Source organism: Neolamprologus multifasciatus, chromosome 23 (genome assembly GCF_963576455.1).
Source record: "Neolamprologus multifasciatus chromosome 23, fNeoMul1.2, whole genome shotgun sequence".
NCBI lineage: Eukaryota > Metazoa > Chordata > Actinopteri > Cichliformes > Cichlidae > Neolamprologus > Neolamprologus multifasciatus.
The window spans coordinates 4,606,050-4,631,308 of NC_140460.1; the positions used below are offsets into that span (position 1 = coordinate 4,606,050).

General features: G+C 42.2%; 1 protein-coding gene across 3 annotated transcripts in view; it reads right to left on the bottom strand.

The window, feature by feature from the left end:
- agbl4 (AGBL carboxypeptidase 4) overlaps window positions 1–25,259 on the bottom strand; it is a 370,527-nt gene that overhangs the window by 154,268 nt on the left and 191,000 nt on the right. For all 3 annotated transcript variants that reach the window (XM_085151358.1, XM_085151353.1, XM_085151357.1), the window contains exon 5: window positions 15,975–16,191. In XM_085151358.1, the coding sequence (XP_085007484.1) occupies window positions 15,975–16,191 (217 nt within the window). The remainder of the gene's footprint in view (window positions 1–15,974; window positions 16,192–25,259) is intronic.

Below are 25,259 nucleotides of genomic sequence, written 5' to 3' on the forward strand. Positions count from 1 at the left end.
TTTGATTCACGTTACGGCAGCTCATGAGTGAATGAACACGGTGCAATAAATGTACTTTTAGAAGTACATTTTTCCAAACACGTGCATTACTTACATTTTGGGCGATCGTGGCTCAAGAGTTGGGAGTTCGCCTTGTAATCGGAAGGTTGCCGGTTCGAACCCCGGCTTGGTCAGTCTTGGTCGTTGTGTCCTTGGGCAAGACACTTCACCCGTTGCCTACTGGTGGTGGTCAGAGGGCCTGGTGGCGCCAGTGTCCGGCAGCCTCGCCTCTGTCAGTGCGCCCCAGGGTGGCTGTGGTTACAATGTAGCTGCCATCACCAGTGTGTGAATGGGTGGATGACTGGTTGTGTAAAGCGCTTTGGGGTCCTTAGGGACTAGAAAAGCGCTATACAAATACAGGCCATTTTAAATCTACTTGAGTAGGGTTAGGGGTTGCCACTTCAGCATGCAGTCAGGTTCTATACTCTTGCTAATGACCTACTAATTTTGTTCAGGTGTGTTCCACCAGGGACACCGGCCCTCGAGGACTGGAGTTCAAGACCCCTGCTCTACGGTAAGTTTTAGGTAGTGGACAGGAATCGCACACTTAGGTGCGATATTACACAGTGGATCAAAATCTGACAGATCTGACACTTGATAATTAACCAATTTTGCAAGATCCCGAACACCACAACGCTGGGTTTTCTAATGGCTGCAGACACTTACTGTTGTACTTCTCTCCTCACCACCTCTGTAAATATTGAAGATAATCTGATTCAAAATTTTCAGATCCATCCTGAAAACCTGTTGCCACTGATTTGTGTAATTTGGCACACCTCAGCCTTTTGTCTGCCTTCCTTAAGAATGGCTTCTTGACAGCCACCCTTCAACTGAGATCATTTCTGATGACACTTAGCCAATAGTAGATTATCCACTGAAGGGTCTGATGCAGCTCTCGTGTCCTGCATCAGGTCTTTGCTGGATTTCTTTTTTATTTATTTATTTTTTAAGAAAATCCCATTGACAGAGACTCCAATTTCTTCTTTTCTCCTCCACTTGTCCAGTATTGTCAAATTTTTAAGTACACACTGCACATCGTGCTTTTTTTGGTCAACGACTCTTTGGGAATCCCCTGTTGATGCAAAATCATATTTCATGCATGTCAAACTGCGTTTATTTGACATTTTAGTAGCGTCAACAAAAAATGGGAACAAATTATGCATTTTTGTGACAGACTGCTAGTAACAAAGTGCCTAAAAATACAACTTAAAACTAGTTTGTTGCTAAAAGTTGCACAGTATTCACATTCATCCATCACATTGTAGTGAGAAAATTCTGACATGTGGCAAATATCATACCTGCACCGTAGCATTTCCGTCGCTGTTTTGAATGACTGAAAACCTTCACTTTAACAGGCAGATGAAGCCAAAAATCTCACATATCCAAAAAGGTCTTAGATGTGAAGGTAAACCAGCCCTACTTATAATGCACAACCCAATTTCCTCACCACGGATGCTCCTATTTTCTTGGAGGCTATTGTCTGTTATCCATTTATTTTCTGCAGCTTATCCAGTTTAGGGTCACGGGGGACCCTCGTCAGGCTGTCCCAGGGCTAGAGCAGACCATGCAAACTTTACACAGAAAGGCCCCAGCCAAATGGCGGATATTAACCCAGGACGAAGGTGCCACTATATGCATATAAATATCTGTTTCCAATCCAATATCCAGGATATTCATCGCTGTTAATCTTGACCTAGCTGGACTGCATTCCCTCACATAATACCACATCCATTTTTTATGCTTGATGTAAGTGTAATTCAATACTAAAAATTGCTCTTCATAGAATAAGCTCCCCATTTTCCATTCACATATTTACATTAATATGATTTTTTTCCTTGCTGTAATTGTTCGCAATGTCCGTTCTGGCTGCAACAAAATCCCTTCCTGAAGCGATTTCAATGTAAATGACAGGAGACATAATCCACAGCGCTCATGCAAAGATAATTTTCCATAGTTCAGCAAAAAGGTAATATGAAGCTTCAGCAGTCTGAGTAAGCCAAACCAAGTGGATATCTTCCAGTTTTAAAGCCTTTGTAGAGTGAATTTTCTTGTTCGTGCCACATCTCAGCAAGTAAACTCTGCTTACACTGAAAAGAACGACGATTTCAGGACGCCGTCGCTTTAAGACGGTGTCTCTACGTAATTAATTAGGCCATTGAATCAGCTGATTCAATTAGTGACTCATACCTGGCAGGCAAAGCAAACACAAAAGCACGCACGCATCTGCGTACATGCTTACACGCACGCGCGCACACAGAAGGACACATATGAGCGGGCCGAACTTTATTCCTCGCGAGCAACTTTTGACAAGTTCGCTTCCACATCCTGGAGTTGTATTTAGACGTGCAAGAAGCGAGTGCTGGAGAGCAGTCATGTAGAAAGAGAATGCTGTTACTGGAGTTATTAACAGGCTCCTGTGTTTCCCCCCTCTCAGCTGAGCTATTCAGAGCATAGCGTTCCTCATCTGCCACAAACACATGCCGACAGACAGACGCAGCAGACGGACACACCGTGCAGCCCCTCGCGCTGTGCAGTAATATGTTTTTTGCCCATTTACAACAAATTAAGTTTCCCTCAAAGTGAATTTCAAGCTTGGCTGCCTTTGGAGGGCGAGCAACTCTCTTTTCATTAATTTTCATTCTTTCCCCCGAACAAATGATCTACTGTACAGCCCGCTCGGCGTTACTCTCCTCTCCCTGTCTTTTTTTTGTCCTCTTGTTTTCTCCCCTCTTTACCTTCCTTTTCCTGCTTGCTGGTGAATTTGGGCAATGGAAAGCAATTACACTGTCAGAAAGGTGTATTCTGATTTATTAAAAGTCTTGAATGCTATCTGTTTTGTTCCTCTTTGTGTCCCCTCTGGGGAACCGAGTCCTGACACCCAAATGAGACAGAGTGAGCGCTCGCTGCTCAACGCTCCATCCTGAGAGTCATCTAGAAAGCGACGGAGTAAATATCCATTGGCAGAGGAGGACAGATAGATGGCTGTAACGCAGCTGAGAGGATGGGAATAGATTTGCCTGTGAAGCCCAAGAAATGGGAGACGTGAAAAGACAAAGAGAAGGAGAAGGAGAGAGACTACTACAATGAATCGCTTTAAAAATGTGTCGTCTTTCATTTCACAAACCGCATTCTCCTTTTCAGTGCACCGCACACCAGTAGACATCACCCCTTTGAGAGAACCTCTCATTAGCTTAATTCCTATTTATGCAAAAGCAAAGGAGGCTAGAGAAAGAGGCTGAGAGAACAGAGAAAGAGAGACGGAGGCCTAAGCCATTACGGTGTGAATAAGTTCCAATTTCCAAAATAAATATTATCTCTGTCTGGTAACCCGAAATCTGTGTGCTTTTGTGCCAGCTTTATAATAAGGATCAACAAGGGGTCAGCATTGCGTGAACATCACACATCCAGCTCGCAAAGGTTCACCTGTGACACTTTAATCTATTTATCCCTCCTGTTTTGCCCACACACAACTGCTGGACTGTGTTAAACTGTAAAGTTAAACACACCGCAGACACAGACGCCCTCGCTTTCACAGCAGGCTACACATTAACAGCCGCGCATCGTGCGCTCCCCCCACCCTCCCCGCGGTCCTCGGCACCTCTCCCTCATTACTGCGTTCTTGATCACCAGAGAGATGGAAGAGATGCAAGGGTGGAGATGCGTAATAAAGCATCTAGTATCCTGGGGGAACCATTGGTTGAAGATATGAGGCCATACAGCACTATAACATAAGGACATAGATCATAAACCTGCTTATCTTCTGCTCCCTCTGGATCGGCCTCCTTAGACAAGCATCCGAGGCTAAAGGACAGCCACGGCTTAAGCTTTTTTCTCAGATTCTCGCGCCAGCCTACATGATATTCAGAAGCGTCTCGTATATTAAGGGTCACTCGCTAATGAAGCAAAATAGAAAAGCAAAATAAAAACAAGAGCCGTTGCCAAGAAACCCACAACGATACGACGACGACCTTTCCATCTTTGAGGAATTTCCCTACAGTTGTGATGCCGGGGCAACCGTAGGCAGTGATTAACATATTATTAGACGATAAAGAGTCTAGCTCTTTCATCCAGATATCTAATAGCTGCTGCCAGAAGAAAACGGAAAACCTCCCGAGGCCAACGGAGAACGATTTATGACAAATGCAAAAACAAGGAAAGGAAATGGCAAAGAGGTAACGCGAGGACCTGTAAAGTTAACGGCAGGGAAAGAAAAAAGAGAAACAAAAGAGAGACTGCATCAGAACTTAGTGGAGGAAGAAAAAAGTATAGGCAAAATTAAATTTCCACCCGCTGATAGAAGTGTACGCCTCGTCCTTTGCGTTTGCATTTTCCTCTTTAAAATACATTTTTCTCCTGTTTGATGTTAAGGCCACAGCTAATGCATTCATGAACAGTCTGCCACTAAAGGGAAAAAAGTCTGTTATCTTGTGCTGTTTACCTCTCAGCTTGGGGAAAAGCAGTTTACTTACTCGAGTGGCGCCAGCTTGCTTGGCTGGTGAAGTGCTCGTGTCTGTTTTGAATATATGCTAACCACAAATGAATTTTTCGGGGGGGAAATATAGCTAATATTTCCGATTGCCTCTCGACCCATCTGTCTGACTTGTAGGTACTGTAACGAGAAGGGGAAAATAACGACAGCGTGATGAATGCGGCAGAATGTGTCGCTCGCATACTAATATGTGGTCAAATCTATTTGTGTCGTGATGGCTTTCAAACAAAGACAGTCTGGACTTTAACCACTGAAATGGCATCACCTCACCACATCATGCTGATGAAGTCCTGATTGGCTGTTCAGGGGCTGGCCTTTGAACGACACAGTCACTTGTTTGAGGGCTCTCTTCATTACAACCCAATCACAGAGCCATTCACAGAATAGCTCCAGTGTCAAGAACTCAGATATCAGAGCCTGCTTTCACAGAAAGTTGGCATGAATTAGTTACTGTAATTAAAACTGGCACTCTGTCACAATGGTGCTGTTCTATTAGTTGATGACAATGTATGATGTGTGGAAAAAGCCTCGCTGGAAAAATATGAACGCCAATCACTGTGTTCAGTAGTGAAGACACAAGTGCAGCTCCTGCTGTGTCTGATGGCTCAGTTATTACTCATAATATATCTTTATCATTGTTTTCTAATACAGATTCTGCAGGTTTAAAACAGGAAGTCGAGATCACTTGTGAAATACACAACGTAATTATGAAACGTCCATGTAATAAGAGCTCTTATCAGCACAGCGGCAGTCTATGATGCCGAGCCCGGGGTTTGCTTCCTGTGTTTCCATCAGTTTGCCTAACCCGGCTCCTCCGGTGTGGCTGCTGACCTTCTCTTCTCTCCACGGCTGGAGTGGCTATTGATTGGATCTTGGCACACGGTGTACAAACACAGAGATAAGGAGAGAGAGAGGGAGGCAGCCAGGCAGATATAGCTGCACTGCCCACTCCACTCCACTCCTCATGCTCCAGATGCAGGGGGATGAAAAAAAAGAAGAAGAAAAAAAGCTCTGTGAGACTCCACTCCCACTGAGCAGACACCCAGACATGGTACCTGAACACTGATAGCAGACAGGATTAGGTCTAAAATTCAATCACAACAGTCTAAGTAATGTTAAGTCACTGCAGCTGACAGTGACCACAGCTTTTCATCAACACAGCACAGGTGATCAATCATAATCTCGCTTTGATTTGTGAGATTTAAAAAAGAAGAATGGAACTGAGTGGATGTGACATCTCTGGACTGTGATTCTCAGATCAATAGTTTCACTTGATGTGGGTATGTGAGCTGAATCACAGTGTAACAGTGAGCAAGGATGGGCCTGGTAAGTCGCACGGAGGCTTTATGTTGGTCAGCGGCCTCTTCTCCCCCTCCCGCCCCGAGGTTGCTCTTTTACACTTTCTTCCCATCTGGTCTACAGGCGGAGGCTGTGCTGTGTCAGAGGTGACTAACAGTGTCATAGCTCTGCCCTCCCAATACAAGAAAAACCTGAAAACACTGCCGCTGCAACTCCTGGGCAGACACCGCTTACTGATGAGATAAGAAGAAAAACACCCAAGGTGGGCAAATAAGGTGCCATCAATTCAGCATGGCCGGGGGACACCTGAAGACTGTAAAAAAAATGAGGAGATGGTAGGCATCTTTTCAAAGAGGCTTTTTAGCAGAAGGTCAATAGCATGTTGTCTCTTCCTCTGTGTCTCCGTGGACATAGATGCCTCAGGGGGAGAAAGAGAGAGAGAGTTTTACTCACATGCTGTCAGGACGGTCGACAAAAGGAAAAGCTCAGACAGACAAGAACCAGAGGAGCAGATGCAGGGCCGTGAGCCCGACAGAGAAGGAATGGGAAGAATCCAAAACCCTCTCCTCTGGGGAGTAAAAGAAATTCTTCTGGTATTTGTTTTTGTGTGTGTGTTTTTATGGAGGTCTGTGTAGAGGCTTTAAAGGGCATGAGTGTTGAATGAATGCTGGGAAATTCACTTTGAGCAAATAATCAATGAATCAGTTTATACACACAGACCTACATGCTCAATATATACCGCTCTCAAACAATAAGAATCTCATCAAAAAGTTAATTATACATGAAGTGGAATATTGCACTTGTGGCTTTAGTTTGGATGCTTTGGGGACTCAAAATGACTTACAAAACAGAAACGTTGTTAATTTGCGTACTAAATTTGTCGGGGACGTTTGCGATAAATTACTGAGTGAATGCAGTGCACTGTAGCAGGCAGGTAAGACGTTTTGATAGCATTCGTTAGCTTGCCTCTATTATTGGGTCGGTTGTCTCTCGGCTCCCTCTCGACCGGTGGTTCAGGTCAGGCGAATTGGCGGAAAGAACATAGTCAGCAAACTATTTGGTCCAAGTTTTGGCATTGTGGGCAGGCACTAAGTCCTGCTGGAAAAAGAACTGAGCATCTCCATAAAGCTTTGGATTTGGAATTAATAAAATAGAGAGGATGAGCCGCTGCCAACAGCAGCAAATGACATGGCACTCTGAATCATCACAGGCTGTGGAAACGTTACACTGGACTTCAAACACGTTGGCTTCTGTGCCTCTCCACTCTTCCTCCAGACTCTAGGACTTTCGAATGAAATGCAAATTTTACTTTTAACTAGAAGGCTGAGCATCAGCCCAGTGCTTTTTCTCCTTAGTCCAGGTAAGATACCTCTGACATTGTCTCCTGTTCAGGAATGTCTTGAAATTCAAAGTTATTCCCTTTCCTGAAGACGTCTGTGCGCAGTGGACCTACGCCAGGCTCAGACCAATCCTTATGAGGCTTCTTAGCCTGACTTTTCTTGACAATCCTGTCTTCAAGCTTGCTTCCCTTCCAGATAACTTTACACCAATGTATATATATATATATATATATAACTGATATTAAGAAACCTAAAAGAATTATGTATGCTTGGAAATAGCAGTTTGATATTTTGGAAACACAGTGATAGACTTTCCTGCTGAGAGATGAAAAGATTAAGACCAATCTGATATCTGTACATTAAATATTCAATTCAGTTTGATTTACGTAGCGCCAAATCACATCAAGGTGTGCTGTGTTGTTAATACAGCATGTTGTATAAAGCTTTTGCTTAGCCTAGCTGCTTTACATGGATTTACATGGATTTAAATAACACTATTTCTATTTCTTGTCTAGCAGTAATTTTCTGGAGTCTCCATTGTTTGCTTGGTCTCAATAAACAATACGAACCATAAGATTGTTGCTTTTACACTTTGGCGTTAAACAAATTTAACAAAGATCCAATTGTGAGCTTTCATTTGCTTGTAAAGGATTTTATGTCCTCCCGTTGTCAGTTTTTAAGCAAAGCTAAGCTAACCAAGTTCTGGCCTTTAGAGAGCCATTTTTACAAGCACTGCAGCCCCAAAACTCGGGCTTTGTGGGGATCATGTGAGAACATAAATGTCCAATGTGGCTGGACATTAAATGGTCTGTAACCAGCCAGCTTCCTACTACTGTGTGACAGGAGATAACAGAGACATCCTTTGTTATTTAGACACAGGGTCTCTAATCAGAGATTTGCAAAAGTTTTTTCTTTGCGGTGCTTGCAGCTGTTTCAAGAGGTGAGGACAAAATATCCACGATGCAATGCATCGGTGGACATCAAACAGATTTCTACTGCTGTGAGCAACATGTGAGAAGGGACATCTCTTCAGTCAGAAGACAGAAATCATGCTAAATCTATAATAAAGTAGCCAAAATAAAAGCTTGAACGTGTTGCGTATTTGTTGCTCAGGGTTTTTTAGTACAGTTTGAAGTCAGTGTTATTTTCTGATAGCTTCCAGCTGGTGAGGTGATACAATACTTTAATCTATGCGTGAGGAAATGAAAGCATATATGATGATTTGGTGTCTCAGAAGCTGAGAAACGAACACATTTATCAGTATTTCTTAGATGGAAAAAAAACAAGATTGAACAGCTTTGCTAATATGTAAGCTAAGGTAGGAAGGAAGCACAAACAAGATTCTGACAAACATGCTTGCAAAAAAAACAAAACAAAGCTGTATTATATTTTATTACAATGTAACTAAAGAAATGTAGTAAATATCTACCGTTTAAAGTTGATTAGGGAGACTTTAAGGGATTTTCCAGACTCTAATGTTAAGATAATAACTGTTCGCGTTCTCTTTTGCTTTTAATGATGATAAAAAGAAACAAGATGATAGGATTGTTTTCATCATGTCAGGTGATGTGCAGTAAAGAAATCTCTCGCGGGAGGTGTAGGGAGTTTCCATTCACTATTATATGCAGTAAGGAAAGTTAGGTGAATCCCAGCATTACTGTAAGGTCTTAATTAGCAGGCGAAAAACTGGGTGAAAGTGAAAATATTCAGAACTGAGTATCTCAAAGTTATATTCACATCCTCCAGGCTTGCCCTTTTCATTCATCCCACATCTCTCTTTCAGTCTCTGTCCCTCTTTTTCAATCTCTCGCTTTCTCTCTTAATTAAATTGTCTTTTCCAGTGCACCTCAACTGGAATACATTCTGTCTGGTTCAATGTAATTTACACATTAAATTCAAATCACTCTGCTTTAGTGAAACCTGATTTGGGTTAAAAAAGAAGAAGAAGAAGAACAACCTGTCTTATAAATCAGTAAACACTTAATAATGAAAAGAGCTGGAGGTAAAAAAAGAAAAAGAAAGAAGACAACTACAATTTTTCTGCTTTTTTGGTACAGTATCTGACGCTCCCAGTGCCGGCTGGATGGCAGAGATTTTATTCAGAGGAATACATTACATAAAACAAATTAGTCAGCAAGATAGAAGAATGCCAGTGCAAATGGCCCTGGCTCTTATTTCCATCCTTATGAGATAACTGTACCCATTAGAAGGTTAAAGCTATTGTGGTGTCCCTGTCGTTTCCATAGACTCTGCCTTGGAAATTACAGCAATCCGTCTTTAAACTTTGATGCAGCCAGAAAGCTCTCCTCATCCCTTTCTCCCTGACCTGTATGTGTGGAGTAGCATATGTGTCTGTGAGGGACAAGGGCAGGTAACGGCAGGAGAAAAAGGGGTATGAGAGGGCGGGGCTAGGCTGTCTGCCACCCAGGACCGGAGAACATAAAGAGAAAAATATGGTCATAAAACGTCTCAATGACTATGAATACTAATACTGATCCTGTGAGCCAAATCTACCAAGCTTGCCCTCTTTCTGTTCCCTGCAGTTTTGCTCGCAGAACAAGTCGCTTAAAAATGAAGCGAAAACAGTGAAGCACACAAGCTGAATTGTATAACTTAGTACTTACACAGTGTTACACACAACACAAGGATAGTATATATGGAGGACCACAAGAGCCACGCGCATAGAAATAAAGAATTCTGTGCTTAAATAATGAATTGTAGAATAAATTCTGCATTTGTAAATTCATTTTTGAATTCCAATGTAATAAACTGATTTTTAAAATGCTTTTTAAATCTTCATTTCAAAAAACATTTTTGAATTCCACTTTAATAAACTTCAACTCCATTTCCCCTCCTGTTTGCTCAGGGATTAACTTTTGGATTAGCTGTTGGATTAACAACTTCATTTTAAAAATCCTGCTGCTATTCAAATTAGCCACACCGTGGGATGTAAGGAGCTCTCTGATTGGTTGGTCAGACACAAGCTGTCTGCCTGGATTTTTCTAGCTCGTAGCTTCGGTCTGCTAAGAAGCGTGTGTGCTTGTACAAAGGCCGTTCAGCCTCGGGATTTACACTCGGCTCGACATGGATATGTGAAGAATGAAGGGACCTTGCAGTGCAACCTCTGACTGAGTGCCTGTTTTCGCAGTCTGACCACCTGTGAAGATAACGTGCTAACGTGGCTAACACTACCATCACCGCACATAGCCCCGTTAAGGTCATCTTAGCTTATGAACATTTTACGTCGCCGCTGTACGAGCTCGCTACGTGTGTAAGCTGCTGTGCTCTTCACAAATAAAGCTGGAAGCAGCTCAGACTGTTAGAACCAGCACTGAGCCCTGTTACATTTATACAGTGTTAGAGCAATGGCTGCAACCTACAGCCTTTAAACCAGCGGTCTCCAACCTTTTTTGCGCCACGGACCGGTTTATGCCCGACAATATTTTCACGGGCCGGTCTTTAAGGTGTCGCGGATAAATACAACAAAATAAAACTAGTACCGGTACCGAAAAAAAAGAAGATTTACTCATAACCAGTGTTGGGACTAACGCGTTATTAAGTAACGCGTTACAGTAACTACGTTATTATTGTGGTAACGCGCACGGTAACTAGTTATTATGCCAAAACCAGGAACGCGTTACTCGTTACTGGGATTTAGATAGGCTCGTTATTCGTTACTTCATGTGGTGGCTATCGCGGAGCTTCCACAGATTCAATAACATTAGCAAGTGGTGGAAGCCAGCAGGTGGATGAAGGAAAAGGGAGGCAAGAGGAGAGACCCGAAGCGGCCGCTGGTCCGAGAGTGTCAGGTGAACTGAACTTCAGGTAAGAAGTTATAACCTGCAGTCCATCTGGGTCAGATATGAACCAAGTTTAGGTGGAGTTTATTTTCGTTATGCTGACTTTTTCGTACTGCGTGCTAGCTAGCATGACGGAGTTTCTATACAGCTGGGTGGGTGCTATGTTACTGATGTTGAACTTTATTTTGTTCATAAGGTTAATTATTAGAGTTGCCAACCGTCCTGTAAAAAACGGAATCGTCTCGTATTCAGAGAAAATATCACGCGTTTTGTATTCAGCTGAAAAGGAACATTTTGTCCCGGACTTCAGCTACAATGAAAAAGACACAAAGCTGGAGTTATTCTGTGTTTACGCTGCACAGCTGCCTCTTCTTCTCTCATCCTCTCACCCTCCCTCTCCTGTTTCTACTTCAATCATGAAACTGATCAATGATCAGCTGATCGGCTTTTCTCTCTTGTTTATTTATCGCCCACTTTGCGCCAGAAAGAGGAAACCAGCGGATGTCACGGTAAACAACAGCAGCACTTTTAAGCTTGATCAGCTGTTGTTAGAATTTATTTAATATTAATTAAGTATCAGCTGATGTTTGCTGGAGCCACAGCTGTAAACCTGCTGGTCATGATATCGGTTTGAATATGTGGTGAGAGGGAAACATGAAGATGAAACCAGGAGATGACAGCTGGTAACTGTGCAGAGGCGGGTCTAGCAAAGTGTTGCCAGGGTTCCATGTAGGGCATTAAAAGGGAAAGGGGGGCACAAGGAAATACTTTTCTTATTCTTATTTAAAATGTCTCACTTTTAAAAAAATAATTATCTGAGTCTTACAACAAACGATTGATAGATTGATACATATATACCATCAGAACAGTGTACATCACTGTCACAACAGTGTTTATTTTCATTCAAAGGCTTTATGATTTTTCCTATAATGGTGGGCCGGTCTCTAGTCAAAATGCCCGGGACGATTTTTTTTGTCCCAGTCCAGCCCTGTATGCAGCTCATCTGCAGTCTGGTGTTGCCTACATCTTCCTATTCAGAAGGCAGAATTTCCGAGTTCTGAGTACAATCGAAAGCACCATGACTGCAGTTTTTGTGTTGGATGTAAAAAGCAGGCTAGGATAGAATCAGGCGTGGGATTTCTCTCGTGGAAATGTGCACATTATTTTTTCCTTTCTATTGGTAGGTGGCACAGTGCACTTGTGGCAAGTAAGCAAGCTAGAAGACTGGCAATCTTGCTGGGTATCCAGTTACGGAAGCAACACATTAACAAGAGAATTCTGAGTAAAACCAAAGTTACTTTCCCTAGTAACTAGTTACTCCGAAAGTAACGAGTAACTTGAAGTAACTGAGTTACTTTTGATAGAAGTAACTAGTAATGTAACTAAGTTACTAATTTAAAGTAACTTACCCAACACTGCTCATAACACACGTGAAAAGACCCAGGAAAACCGAGTTAACAATAAAAACGATAACAAAATAACGCTGAAAACCGATAAAAACCCTGAAAATCATACATTTCACACCTGAGCCTCAACTCTCGCGGCCCGGTACCAAACGAATAAACGGACCGATACCGGTCCGAGGCCTGGGGGTTGGGGACCGCTGCTTTAAACTAGCGATTAAAATGCTGACAGTAAACTCGTCAGTCCAGATGTTACCACATTACTTTGTGATACTTAGAGTTAAAACAACTGAGACAGGCTGATTAAAATAACAGCTATCAGTTCTCTCATTCCTTATATCAAGACTGGTGATCGCACTACTGATTTCAGTTCATTTAATATGTGAGTGCAGATTCATTCTCAACTGGACATAAATGATGATCAAAGGTTGTATATATGATGAATTCATCAAATCCCAGCCTCTAACAAAGTGCGCTGAATCTTAGCTTTAAATGTCCAGTATATTCTAATCAGTGCAATTTAAGCATTCACTGAACCTACAGTATCTACACCTACGCCCTAACCACCACAGTCTAATCCTTCGGCTATGATTCACTAGACTGCCACTGACTGCCTGTCTCTTCTCATTATAGTGACTGTGTACCTCCACCCAAGCCGCTAGTGATGCGCGAATCATGAACGAATCGTTCAATACTCGAGAATCAATTTACTGACTCATGAATCATGATTCACAAGCCCAACTGAGTCACTGACTCATCCCTGTTGCTGTTAGCAGCAATGTATCTAGCTTATAATTAAAATTGTGGAGAAAAACAAAACATCCAGTATCGTAACAAAAACATTTCTGCTCTGAACTGGAAGAAAAAACCCTGAGTAGAAGCTCACATCAAGAAAATAGCTCCTCGGTTCACAGTAGCATCGCTCTGCTAACATGCTAACAGCACATTTGAGCTACTCACCCCCTCCCTTCCTGTGCTGAATCGTAAGCGTAAGCGAATCACTCAGGACTCGCTAACCCCCTCCCTCCTGTTCTGAATCGTAAACGAATCACTCAGGACTCGCTCACCCCCTCCCTCCTGTGCTGAATCATAGAACGAACGAATCACTCACTCACCCCCTCCCTCATGGCTCACAGCTTCTTCTTCTTCTTGGTTGGCAACCAATGTTAAGGCGCATTACCGCCCCCTGGCTCACAACTCAGTGGACATTTAGATAAGAAAATATATATTTAACACATTTAAGGAAAATACTAATAAAATAAAAAAATATTAAAATAAAATAAAATAAATGTTTATTAAGCAATTTTGATAGGAAATTGCTTAATTTTAGAAATGTTTTTGCTCTTTTTTGCTCTATAAAATAGTTGTTTTCTTTTAGAATCATTCATCTTAGCAGTAGGATTTACATGAAAAGAGAAACAAATTATGTTTGAGTGAAAATGTACATTTTTTGCACTCTCTGGTCGACTGACTCAGTGAATCAAATGAATCAAAAAACCCAATTCACTTTGGTGAATGACTCATTAAAACTCGATTCAGTAAAAAGAATCAAATTTACCATCACTGCAAGCCGCTGCCCCTTTTTCCATTCCCAGGATCCGTCTATGAAATCTTGCACCTAGTCATAGCACTCAGTCAGAGTTTCATGTTCATAGTTTGGCCTCATAGTTCTCAGTTCATAGCTTCCACAGTCATAGTTTCCCGCTTTGTAATTTAACTAGGCACTGTAAATAAAGCACTGTGTTCACGCCCGTTTTGCCTCCCTGTGTCTGCATTTGAGTCCACACCCACAGCCTGGCCCTCTCGGCCCTAACAGTGGCCTCACATTAGAAGATTTCATGGTTGAATCAGTGACTCCAAGGTCTCCGGATTCTGTGGCAGCACAACAACCCATCCACCACCGTGTGACACTTGGTGTGAGGTGTTTTGTGTTTGGTTTTCATCCAACACAGCCAGGTATTTCCACTTTTGTTTACTTGCCTGTCCAAAATTTGTGTTGTTTCTTTTAGAGAGAAAAGGTTTTCTCCAGGCTGCTACTTACCCTCTAAATTCATACGGAAACAGTAAGTTTTTCAAAGGACTGCATGGAAAAATGTTCTCATTTACATGACTACATGTTTACCTTCCATGTCACTTGATGTTTGGATCACTTTAGGCACCTAAAGTACTTGTTAATAGTGGAAAGACTCCAGTTTGGGGGATAATATATTTTTTCCAAACAATGAAAAACGTCCTTATATTTAGACATGACAGCAATAGGCTATAAACATGGGTCTCCATTTAGAGCTGCAATCACAAGGTGTTGTGTGATGATTCGAGCGTACCGCCTTGTGATAACCTGACCCAGAGCCGCTGCAAACCGACCAAAGAGATACTGACTACGCAGAGTGAAGCATCTACGTAACAATGCAAGAAAACACAGACATGCGAGGAGGGTTATGTGACATGGGAAAGAAATGCAAAGATCACAGCAGCGAACTGCAGGGACTCCGTGTTAACACAATGTTAACTGTGCATCTATTTAATTGTGTTTTATTTAGAAAAAGTTTTGTGTTGTGTAAACAACACTAGTATAAATATAGGATAAGTAGAACAGCTGCTTTGCTTACTTGTATTATGTAATGACAGGCTAATTAGCTAAACGTTGACGTTGATGCTAGTCAGCCATATGCAGTTATAAATGCTTGATTAAACCGTGCCAGTCTGTTAAAAGAAACCCACTAGATTTATGTCATCTATTTTAGAATCATCACGACTCAATCATTAATCATATCCTGAAACGACGGCCCAAAAAGTGTCTCACTATTTCCCACTATTGCTGACAGTCGTACATCAAAGCAGCGAGTTTCTCTTTGACATCAGTGTAAGCTTTTACACCAAATAACCTCACCGAGTCAACGCTGCAATAGCACAGAAGGATCTTACCACAAGTGTTACCATAATCAGAATATGAAACATCCAGTTTTACACTGTTATTATCATTGTAGGTCAAGAGATCTTTAGTTTATAGAGATATTAGTCCTGCTTTTTTTTAAACCATACTATCAGCTGTTTCATGCCACGGTTTCTAATTTTCAGTCCTTTCTGCATTTCATGGTCAGGTGCTCCTTATAAATACCTGTACTTTCATAGTAACCCCTTGCAGCAAGCTTTCCCTGACAAATGTTGGAGGACAGAAGAAAAAAGTCGTAATCTCTCAAGCATTTCTAATGAGTTTTTCTCCTACAATTATTTGATAAGAGCAGACAAGACTTGAGGCAGCATGTATGATACACTAGCTGCTACTGCTGAGGTGAGAGCTCTGCTGATTACACACACAGCCATTTACACACACACACACACACCCAGAGGCTTACAGTCTGTCATCTCAGAGTGCAACAATCCTAATAATAACACAAGAGGCTGAAGTTATGACCGGCAGGCACACCCGAGTTACCAATCTGGACCTCCTTAATCTGAACACACATAAAAAATATGCCTTATAACCCTTCCATCTCTAATTTTCACCACTACTCGACTTCTCTGCCCAAGCCATAACCGCAAGCACCCCTCACACACTTTGTCCTCCAGCTGCTCACGGCACTTTCCAGCTCCCAACTCTTACCACACTGAGTCCCAGTTGTTCCCTCTGCAGGTAAGGCAGGTTCCTGCGCTCCAAGCTGGCCAGGTAATGCTGCAGTCTCGAGTAGGTGTAGGGGTAGCAGTAGGCAAACTGATACACGTCGTCCTCTCGGTCGAAGCAAAAAGCAAAAGACATGACATAGTTGCGTCGGTGGTCAGGGCAGCGGTAGTAGTACACATTTTTGGCAGGAAGCCTTTGCCTGCAACGACAAAAGATAAACCCAATACAGAGAAATCAGAAAGGTCATTTACAGTGCTGATTTCCTATTTTTTGAATGTTTGTCACACTTGTGACATGTTTCAGATCAGATAGATAACACATGTAAACGAAAACTGAAGGTGTGTTTTATTAATAAGTGGAAAAAAATCCAAACCTACATGTCCCTGTGTGAGAAAGGGTATTGCCTCCCTAAACTGAATCACTGAGGGTCTACCCTTAACAGCAACAGCTGCAATCAAGCATTTGCGATAACTGGCGATAACTAGTCTTTTACGGCATTGTGGAGGAATTTTGTCCCACTCATCTTTGCAGAATTGTTGTAATTCAGCCACATCAGAGGGTTTTCGAGCATTTACAGCATTTTTAAGGTCATGCCACAGCATCTCAATCAGATTTAGGTTAGGACTTTGACTAGGCCACACTTTCTTAAGCCATTCAGAGGTGGACTTGCAGGTGTGTTTTGGATCATTGACCTGCTACAGAACCCAAGTGCGCCTCAGATTGAGATCACGAAGCGATGGGCGAACATCTCCTTCGGAATGTTTTGGTAGACAGCAGAATTCATGGTTCCATTTACCACAGCAAGTCTTCCATCAAAGACAAAGACATCAAAGACCATCAAACTACCACCACCATATTTTACAGTGCAGTTCTTTAATGTTATTCTGGGCTCTTTTGTGAACTCTTGGGGGAGTCGTCGACGTGTTCCTGGGAAGGTTCACCACTGCTCCAAGTTTTTTCCATAGGTGGAAAATGGCTTTTATTTCTTGATTTAACAGGTCTGCCAGTAATCCAGTGCCAGTGTGTCCAGAGAAACTTTTTTCCAAGAAAGGTGGTTAATCACAGTTAATTCATGACTTAACACAGGACAAAGTAGATCTGGATAACTTTTCTTTATTAATCAATGAAATCATAATTTAAAAAATTAGTTTTTTATTTAGTCAGGTTATCTTTGGCTAATATTAAAACTTGTTGGACAATTTGACGCACGTAAGCGTGACAAATATGCTGAAGGCTCGGAAATCAGGAAGGGAATAAATACTTTTTCACACCATTGACAGGTTTTCAATCTGAGGTGCTGAAGGTTTAAGACAAGCAAAAATATGAGGAGCACTGAGACCAAAGCACTTTTCCAAGAAAACACAGACATGTATAGTAATGGATACAGAGCACTTAGAAATCATAATGCAGAAATTGCATCAATGTGCCATCGTGACTTCTTCCAGAGAAATAGAGTTCAGCTGGTAAGGAGGAACACAACTAAAGGAATGAGGAGGATGTCAGCTGGTAATTATCTGCTTGGAAATGCATTACTTTTCTGTTTTGTTTATGGCAAACTCTAGAATTTTATAATATACAGTAATGTGCAAGAGTCATATCTTTATATTTTTGTAGGAAAATAAGAAATAGGTGCAGCAATTTATTGAAACGTACATGCGTGCATATAGGACAGAAACAGAGTCTAACGAGAACTGTAAACAACAGGAGGCCAATCCATGTATGAGACCCTTCAGTGTGTTTTTCTATCCAGCTATGCTTTAACTGCACTGCCAGTGTCTTTGGAGTAGTTGTGCTGAAAAATGAAGCCATTGCCAATCAGACTCTTTCCAGATGTCATTGCACGGTGGATCAAAATCTGAGGGTACTTTTCTTGATTTCTTTTTCTATTTGCTGGGTTTCTTTCTATTGGGGTGGCTGTAGCTCAGGTGGCAGAGCGGATCAGCCACTAACCAGAAGGTCGGTGGTTCGATCCCCAGTCTGCTCCAGTCTGCATGCCAAATATCCTTGGGCAAGATACTAACCCCATGTTGCTCTCCGATGCATCCATCGGAGTGTGAATGTGTACGAATGTTAGATACTCAGCACTTAAACTTAGAAGTGCTTGTGTGAATGGGTGTGATTGGGTGAATGAATTAGCTGTATAAAGCGCTTTGAGTGCTCGGACAGAGTAGAAAAGCGCTATATAAGAACCAGTCCATTTACCATTTCAAATTTCTGTGACTTTCAGGCCCTTTTTATCTGCTGTGGATGGTTTTTTAGGCCTGCCACGTTGTCTTTTGTTCCCCAATTTTCCTCAAATATTTAAGAACACACAGCACATATGAAGACACGGGAGCGGCAGGACTTTTGCATGATACTGTATAATTGAAGCTACAAAATTAAGAGGCAACAGTGAAAAAATACAAAGAGAACTGGTTGTGGTAATTAGTTAACATGGTGATTTAATGCAAAATTACATACATAACAAAATGTAACAAAACTCATAGACTTGGTATTCAATAAAAAGCCACCAGCAATATAATGCAAATAAATACAAAGACTGATGAATTATAAACTAACTGGATACATACAAATCTGCATTCCTGACGTAGCATTTTAAAAGAGGCAAATATAAGCAGATTCTGTATCAACCAATGCAGGCAAACAAAAAAATGATTTGTGGTAAAATCAGCAGATAAAGATCTTTTACTCAAAACAATAATCAGCCTGAGCGACACTTTTATAGCATGAGTATAAACTGAAGGGTAATCATCACCGACGCTCCTGCTAAATTAAGAAAAAATGACATATGCCAAAAATAAGACAGCTTAATTTTGATGTCGGGTCAGGTGAGAATTTCTACAGATGATGTCTGTGACTTTCAAATGTGGCCAACTCGTGTTCCAACTCTGTAATTAAAATGACTTTCTGTGACCACAAAGGACTAAGACCTTATTGTAATATATCTTTTTTTTTTTTTTCCAATGGTTTTTGGGTTTTTACATTTAAGTCTCTAGTTATGATTTGAGCTTGTGAGAAACTAGAAGAGCTAAACGGCATTAGAAACATGTAAGCATCTCGTTTGGGCGTCGCGTGTGATACTAAGTGCTGTTGTTTGTGTGTTGTGCTTGTGCACTGTGTATGTTGGGCTTAGAGCTAAATAAAGCTGACTGATCCTGGCACCTTAAGGATGATCGATGGGGTCCGGGACAGCACTGCTGCAGTCCACAAAACTTCTCTGCCTACTCAACATGTTTTCCTTTACCGCTCTTCATCTGTCTGTCTTTGTCTTCCTCGCTTTCTTTTGTTTAGTATTCACTATTAAGACTTGGTGAGGAGAATTTAGCATGCAAGTTTCCCTCTTCATCTCTTCTCTTTCATTTTTTCCATCTTTGTACCAGTCTCACATGTCTTGTCCTGTCACTCACTGACTCTGCCTTGACAGTTTCTGTAAAGACGACCAAGCATGGGGAACAACGGTGCTGCCGTAGGAGCTTTGGCAGAGGCTCTGAGAGTGGAGGATAAAAAGAAGAAAAATATGAGGGCGATGAGTGATTGGTGGGTTTGGGGTAGTGGGAGCTGGGAGAAAGGTGGAATAAGGAGATAAGGAGAAGATGAGAGAGCAGGGTGATGGCAGATCTGAGACTGATACGGCGATATACAGGAAGGGGTGGCGGCTAACAGCGGAGCGGCTGTGAGATGGCAGGGCTGGCTAGTGAGCTAGCGAGTCTGGCAACAGATCAGATGGCGATGCTATCAGGGCTGCGATAGGAACAGGACCTGATAATCAACAAACAGGACAGACTGCTCTGTGCTGACTCTAACAGAAAAGACTTTTCTTTCTGACTCAGGCCTGAAAAGTGAGGGCAGGAAGGACAAACAAGAAATGCATATGTTTGTGCAAACCCCTAATGTACTCGGTTCGGCAAAGTTCCTACACAGAAAGCTACAGTGAACACGCATACATGCAACCACTTGAAGATGTCCCTGCAGGTACCTACTGAAACAAAACCAGCTAAATCACTCAGCCTCTTTCAGGCAGAAGGGAGTGAAAGGCAAGGCTGATTATTCCTTCAGAGGAGGAGAAAGGAAAATGTCTCTGCATGCAGCGTCCTCAGCAGAATACAAATGCAGCTAGTGGCTAGCTACACCACACCCACTCTGCCTACTGGAGCAGGCTCGCAGGGTCATGTTACAGCCGTCAAAGCTGGACAAAGGAAAATGGTAAATCTTGAAAAAAACATGGAGAAAAAGATACTATTTTACTCCACCACCACCCCCCGAAGGAACCTGATTCGTGCGTGGTAACATGGGCTCGAAGTAATGGCTGGCAAGGACAAACTAGACACACTGACAGACACATGCACACTCGTACAACCCCCTAGTGCCCACACTAGTGCATTAAAGTAGTGCCAGCCCTCCAAGGTGCAGGTTAATTAAAATAAGACGACACCTCACCTCTCCACATATTTCCCCATTTGGCTCTGCCCATTCATGCAATCCCACTTCTTTCTGTTTCTCCTTCTCTCTCTCTCTCTACTGGGCAGCGCGTGACCTTGCCGGAGACTGGAAAAGTCCTGGCTATTGATTTTAATTACTGCTGCTTGTCCCATCACAGCATTATAGTTATAGGCCAGAGAAAATGGCTATGTGACTTGTTATGGAAAAAGACTGCCTGGAAAGCCCGGATTAGCGGCTAAGGACAGAGCTACACCTCCTTTAGATACCACAGTCACACACAAATGTGAAAATGCACAAAATCTTGGGCACATGCACACCGCTGCTCACAGCAGTCCCTTTGGTTTTTTTTATCTGAAAGGTGACTGCTCCTGCTCGGCAGCTGGCAATTTGTTTTATCTAAATGGTACCTCCATGTGCCTCTCCCCTGCCCATCTCTTGACGTGGTACAGTTCCCAAACAGAATTATCACTGCACGGAATGAGGGGGGTTGAAAAAATTGAGAAGCTCCCTGCGCACGATAAGGCTCTCACACATAGTTTTACAATTCAGTGATTACAGAGACACAGAAACTCAAACACAAACAAGAATATGCAAAGAGTCACACGGCGAGAAAAACAGCACGAACTCGAACTGCGCGCGAGCTACATCAAGGTCATTCCTTTCGGAGCGAGCTGTGGGACAAGTTAACTTCCAGGGTGTCTCGCGGAATAAAGAGGGACGCGCAGCAAAGGGGAATAGAGAGACTGAAACATTAGACAAAGGCAGAAAGCGGATGACAAACAGAGAAAGAGACAAAGTCAGAGAGAAAGGGACAAAAAAGAAAGAGGCAGGAGGAGAATACAAAGGGAGAGGATTTATAGAGCTAGCAGGCAGCCTTTAGCGAGGTGTCATTTTGCTTGCTTTTCTACTTCTGAACCATTGGTAGCTACAAACTCCTGCTCTGATTTTGATGGCGCCGGCGTCTCTCTGAAGTTTTGAGATGAAGGCTTAGAAATTGGTAGCTTTCATACGGGCGACATCTTGTCTATATTTTCAAATCAATCAAGCGTAGAGGACACGCCAATCACTGCTGCTCTGAGCACTCTCACAAAGGCAAAAAAAACATACAGGACAAAACTCACAAGGCCCGGGCACACAAGCACACACTCTCATCCACTCCCTTTTATTTTCTCCATCGCTGTTGTCACTTTCAGCTTGTCAAACGTTTATCCTGTCAACTGTTAGGAAGGTTAAATGTCTTCCAATATGCCCGTGCAGCTGTCAAGCTCCACGGATCCCCACCAGCTTATTTAAAGAAAATAGTTAGTCCGTTTGGCAAATATCTCACACCGAATGATATATTTCTTTATTCCCTCTGTGTTACCGCGCCAATAATTGAAGAGGCAATATTTCTTGGCACTCTAAAATGACGCCAGATGTTAGATAGGCGCGTTGTTTTTAAAGCAAGGCTCCGTGTTTTCGTTTTGCATACCGAGTCAAGCAGAAAACAGCCTCCGAATCGTCTCAGGAGTGTCGCCCGTGTAGGTGTGCGTTTTCATGTGTGAGGAAGTGAGCGTGCACGTGTTTGCAAACATGATGGCATATATATATTCCTTGAGCATCCATCTATCTTTTTTGGATGCAAATCAAGTTGCAACAAAGCTTTCTGGAGACACTGTTACTAGGCAACCTGGGCTTGCTTTGTAATTTGGTTGGCCTGCTGTATATTGTATGTGGCGGTACTGTATATTTATTTGACTGCAGCTTCGCGAGAATGTGTTTTTTAGATTGGGACTAACTTCGACAGCCAGTGAGGAGTGAAAATCAGACGTAGAGAAGGAAGTCATCGATTGTGATTTGGTGTCTTAAGTGCGGCGGCGCTGAGGAGAGACCTGGTGTAACATTTGCTTCCGCTGATTTCAGAGGTTAATTTTCTGCTGCAGTGTCTTTGTGTGTGTGTGTGGGCATAAAATAGAGAAGATGCACGTTACAGTCTGCGCTGATGAGGTGAAATAACTCGGGATTAGTGCTACTGGTAGAGTACTCTGGCTAGCAGCAATAAGGTTTTGCAGGAAGCAATAACACTCGTGAATTATAGACTTTCCAGTAACGAGAGAGCTGAGCCGTGCTCACCTGTGGAGACAGCGGGCCGTTAGCAGCAATCTCAGGTCAGAAACTGTCCCCTGATGAGAATGCAATATAAAAAAAATACGACACTTTCACCCGATGGCTGCATGCAAACACCTCAGAGGTGAACGTCCATCAGATGGCTTTTTTACACGCTTCTTGTTACTGTAAAAATCTCTCTAGTCACCAATATTAGCACCGATATTTACATATTACCTCTGTATTTAATTGGATGACCCGTCACAGGATTGGCAGCTTTTTAAACCTCGCTGAATTTTAAGGTGAGTTAGCCGAATCAGCTTTGTCGATATCAGATCACACCCACAGCGCTTCACCCGAGTTCAGATTATGCAGCAGACATTAAATGCGAAGTTATTTCCATGAAACACTGAAAGCAGTCATAAATCTTGAAGCCTCATCTAAATAAAACACCTTTGCCGTTTATAGGAATGCTGTTTATTCTGCTGATATGCTAAATGCACAGGGAGGGGTCGCGTCTAAGTATGTTTTTATCTGTGCACGTCTGTTTGAGTGTCTCTCACTTTGAGTGTGTTAAAATTCATTTCATCCAGCAATTCATCTTTTTTCACATCACGATCTTCCCCTGCTGTCTTCCAAACCTCAGTCGACTTTACTTTCCAGATGAAACAAAAAAAAAAAGACTTCAACTGTGAGACGGTGATTTTATTCTTAAATACTTGCTCTTTTTCCGTTTAAATGATCAATTCTTTACCTTGAGCCTTTACCTCAAACTTATAGTCTGTTCCACTCTAAATTTAAAAAAATGTGAGAGATGCACAGCACTCATGCATTCACATGGGATACTTATCACCTGTGAGTCGGCACAAAGAGGTGAAAGTGTTGGAGGATTTGCAGTAGCTGCTCTAACTGATGTACCCTGAGATAGTGGCGATGAGGAAAATATGTGGTGTATAAATACATATTATTTTCATTTCATTTCATCCTTTTTTTCCTTTATTTGAAATTTCATCATTCAGTCTCGAGTAAATTCTTTGATTCATTAGTGTGAGAAAGCTACGTTAGTACAGTCAAATCAAATCAAATCAATTTTTTTCAAGGTTTGATTAAACTAATATATAGTATGACTTAATATACTGTGCAACTTAACTAATGAGCACTGTAACAGTGCCTGGATGGACCAGTAGAGGGCCACACTGTTGAGTGAGAGATGACCTCTTCAGAAATAGGAAGAGCTGTCCATTTCTCAAGGTTAATACAAAGCAAAATTGCACCGCACACTACCCACTTTGCTGTGCTAAAACAGATCTAAGAGGAAAAGACAGCTGCTTTGAAGGTTGTGCAGGTTAGTTGAGGAAAATCTGAGGAAGAAATACTTAAAAGTAATTCAAAGAATACAGGAAATATATTAGAATATGTGCAGAGGTCTGTGCGAGTGTCTTGAGGCACCCCTCGTATTTTATATTTTATTGCAATTTTCTCAGTTTTGTCTAAGGTTCATCTAAAAATGTCTAAGCTTTTCTTAGACATTGGCTGCTTTTTCACTCATTTTCAGTCTGTGTATCTGACTATTTACATTTTCTTTAGCTGAATATATTACTGGTCCACCAAGCTGAGTTCCAATATGATGTAAGTGGAGAAATTGACATATCTGATCATGGTGTGCAGTTTATTTTTTTAAAAACTAAAAAAGAAGACCTGGCAGGCCTAAAAAGCTGTCAACTTTGGATTAACAGCATCTGAAAGACATGTCGGGAGACCGGTTTCGGTTGATCCATCTACTGATCACTGAAGCCTCATCAAAAATGGTCTGAAGGGCTGTTTCACTTAAGGAAAGGAAACAGGGAGCCAAATTACTTTACTTTAGTGACAACAGGTGTTTGGTGTGGTGCTCGAAATTTGTGTCTAGATCCATCTGAAAATATGATGGAGGCTCTGTCATGGTTTGGGGCAGCACTTCTGGCAAATTCCATCACAATAGATCGAATTAGATTTTGATCCACCATCCAGTAATCTTGGAAAACATTTCATTTTCAGCATGTCAGTGATCACAAACACATTGCCAGTAAAATGTCTGTGAAGGTTCTCAGTCATCCAGGTCATCGTAGTCAAAGGAGCTTGCAAAGAAAAGCGTCTGGACTTCTTTAAGTTGCTTGAAGACGTTTCACCTTCATCCGAGAAGCTTCTTCAGTTCTAAGGTCAAATGGTGGAGAGTCCCAGATATAAACCTAGTGGGAGTATCCCCCCACAGAGGGACAAAAGGACCCCCTGATGATCCTCTAATCGCCTGAGCCAAGGTGTGAAACTGGGTGTGGGTCCCAATCAGCCAGGGTTTTGGGTGAGCTCATTGGGAAACCTGGCCCCACCTTATTATGCGAATTCCTGATGTCAGATGGCCCAGGATGTGAGTGGGCGTTAAGGCGTCTGGGGAGGGATCTCAAAACTGGATTATAGATGGCAGAGAGTTGGTGTCGTAAACCACCGCCTCTGTTCAAAGATGGTCGCTCACAGTGGACATAGATGGCTTCTTTCACTCCTCTTTCAAACCATCTGTCCTCTCTGTCCAAAATGTGAACATTGGCATCCTCGAAAGAGTGACCTTTATCCTTAAGATGCAGATGAACTGCTGAGTCTTGTCCTGTGGAGGTGGCTCTTCTGTGTTGTGCCATGCGCTTTTGTAGTGGCTGTTTGGTCTCTCCGATGTAGAGGTCTGGGCATTCCTCGCTGCACTGTACAGCAAAC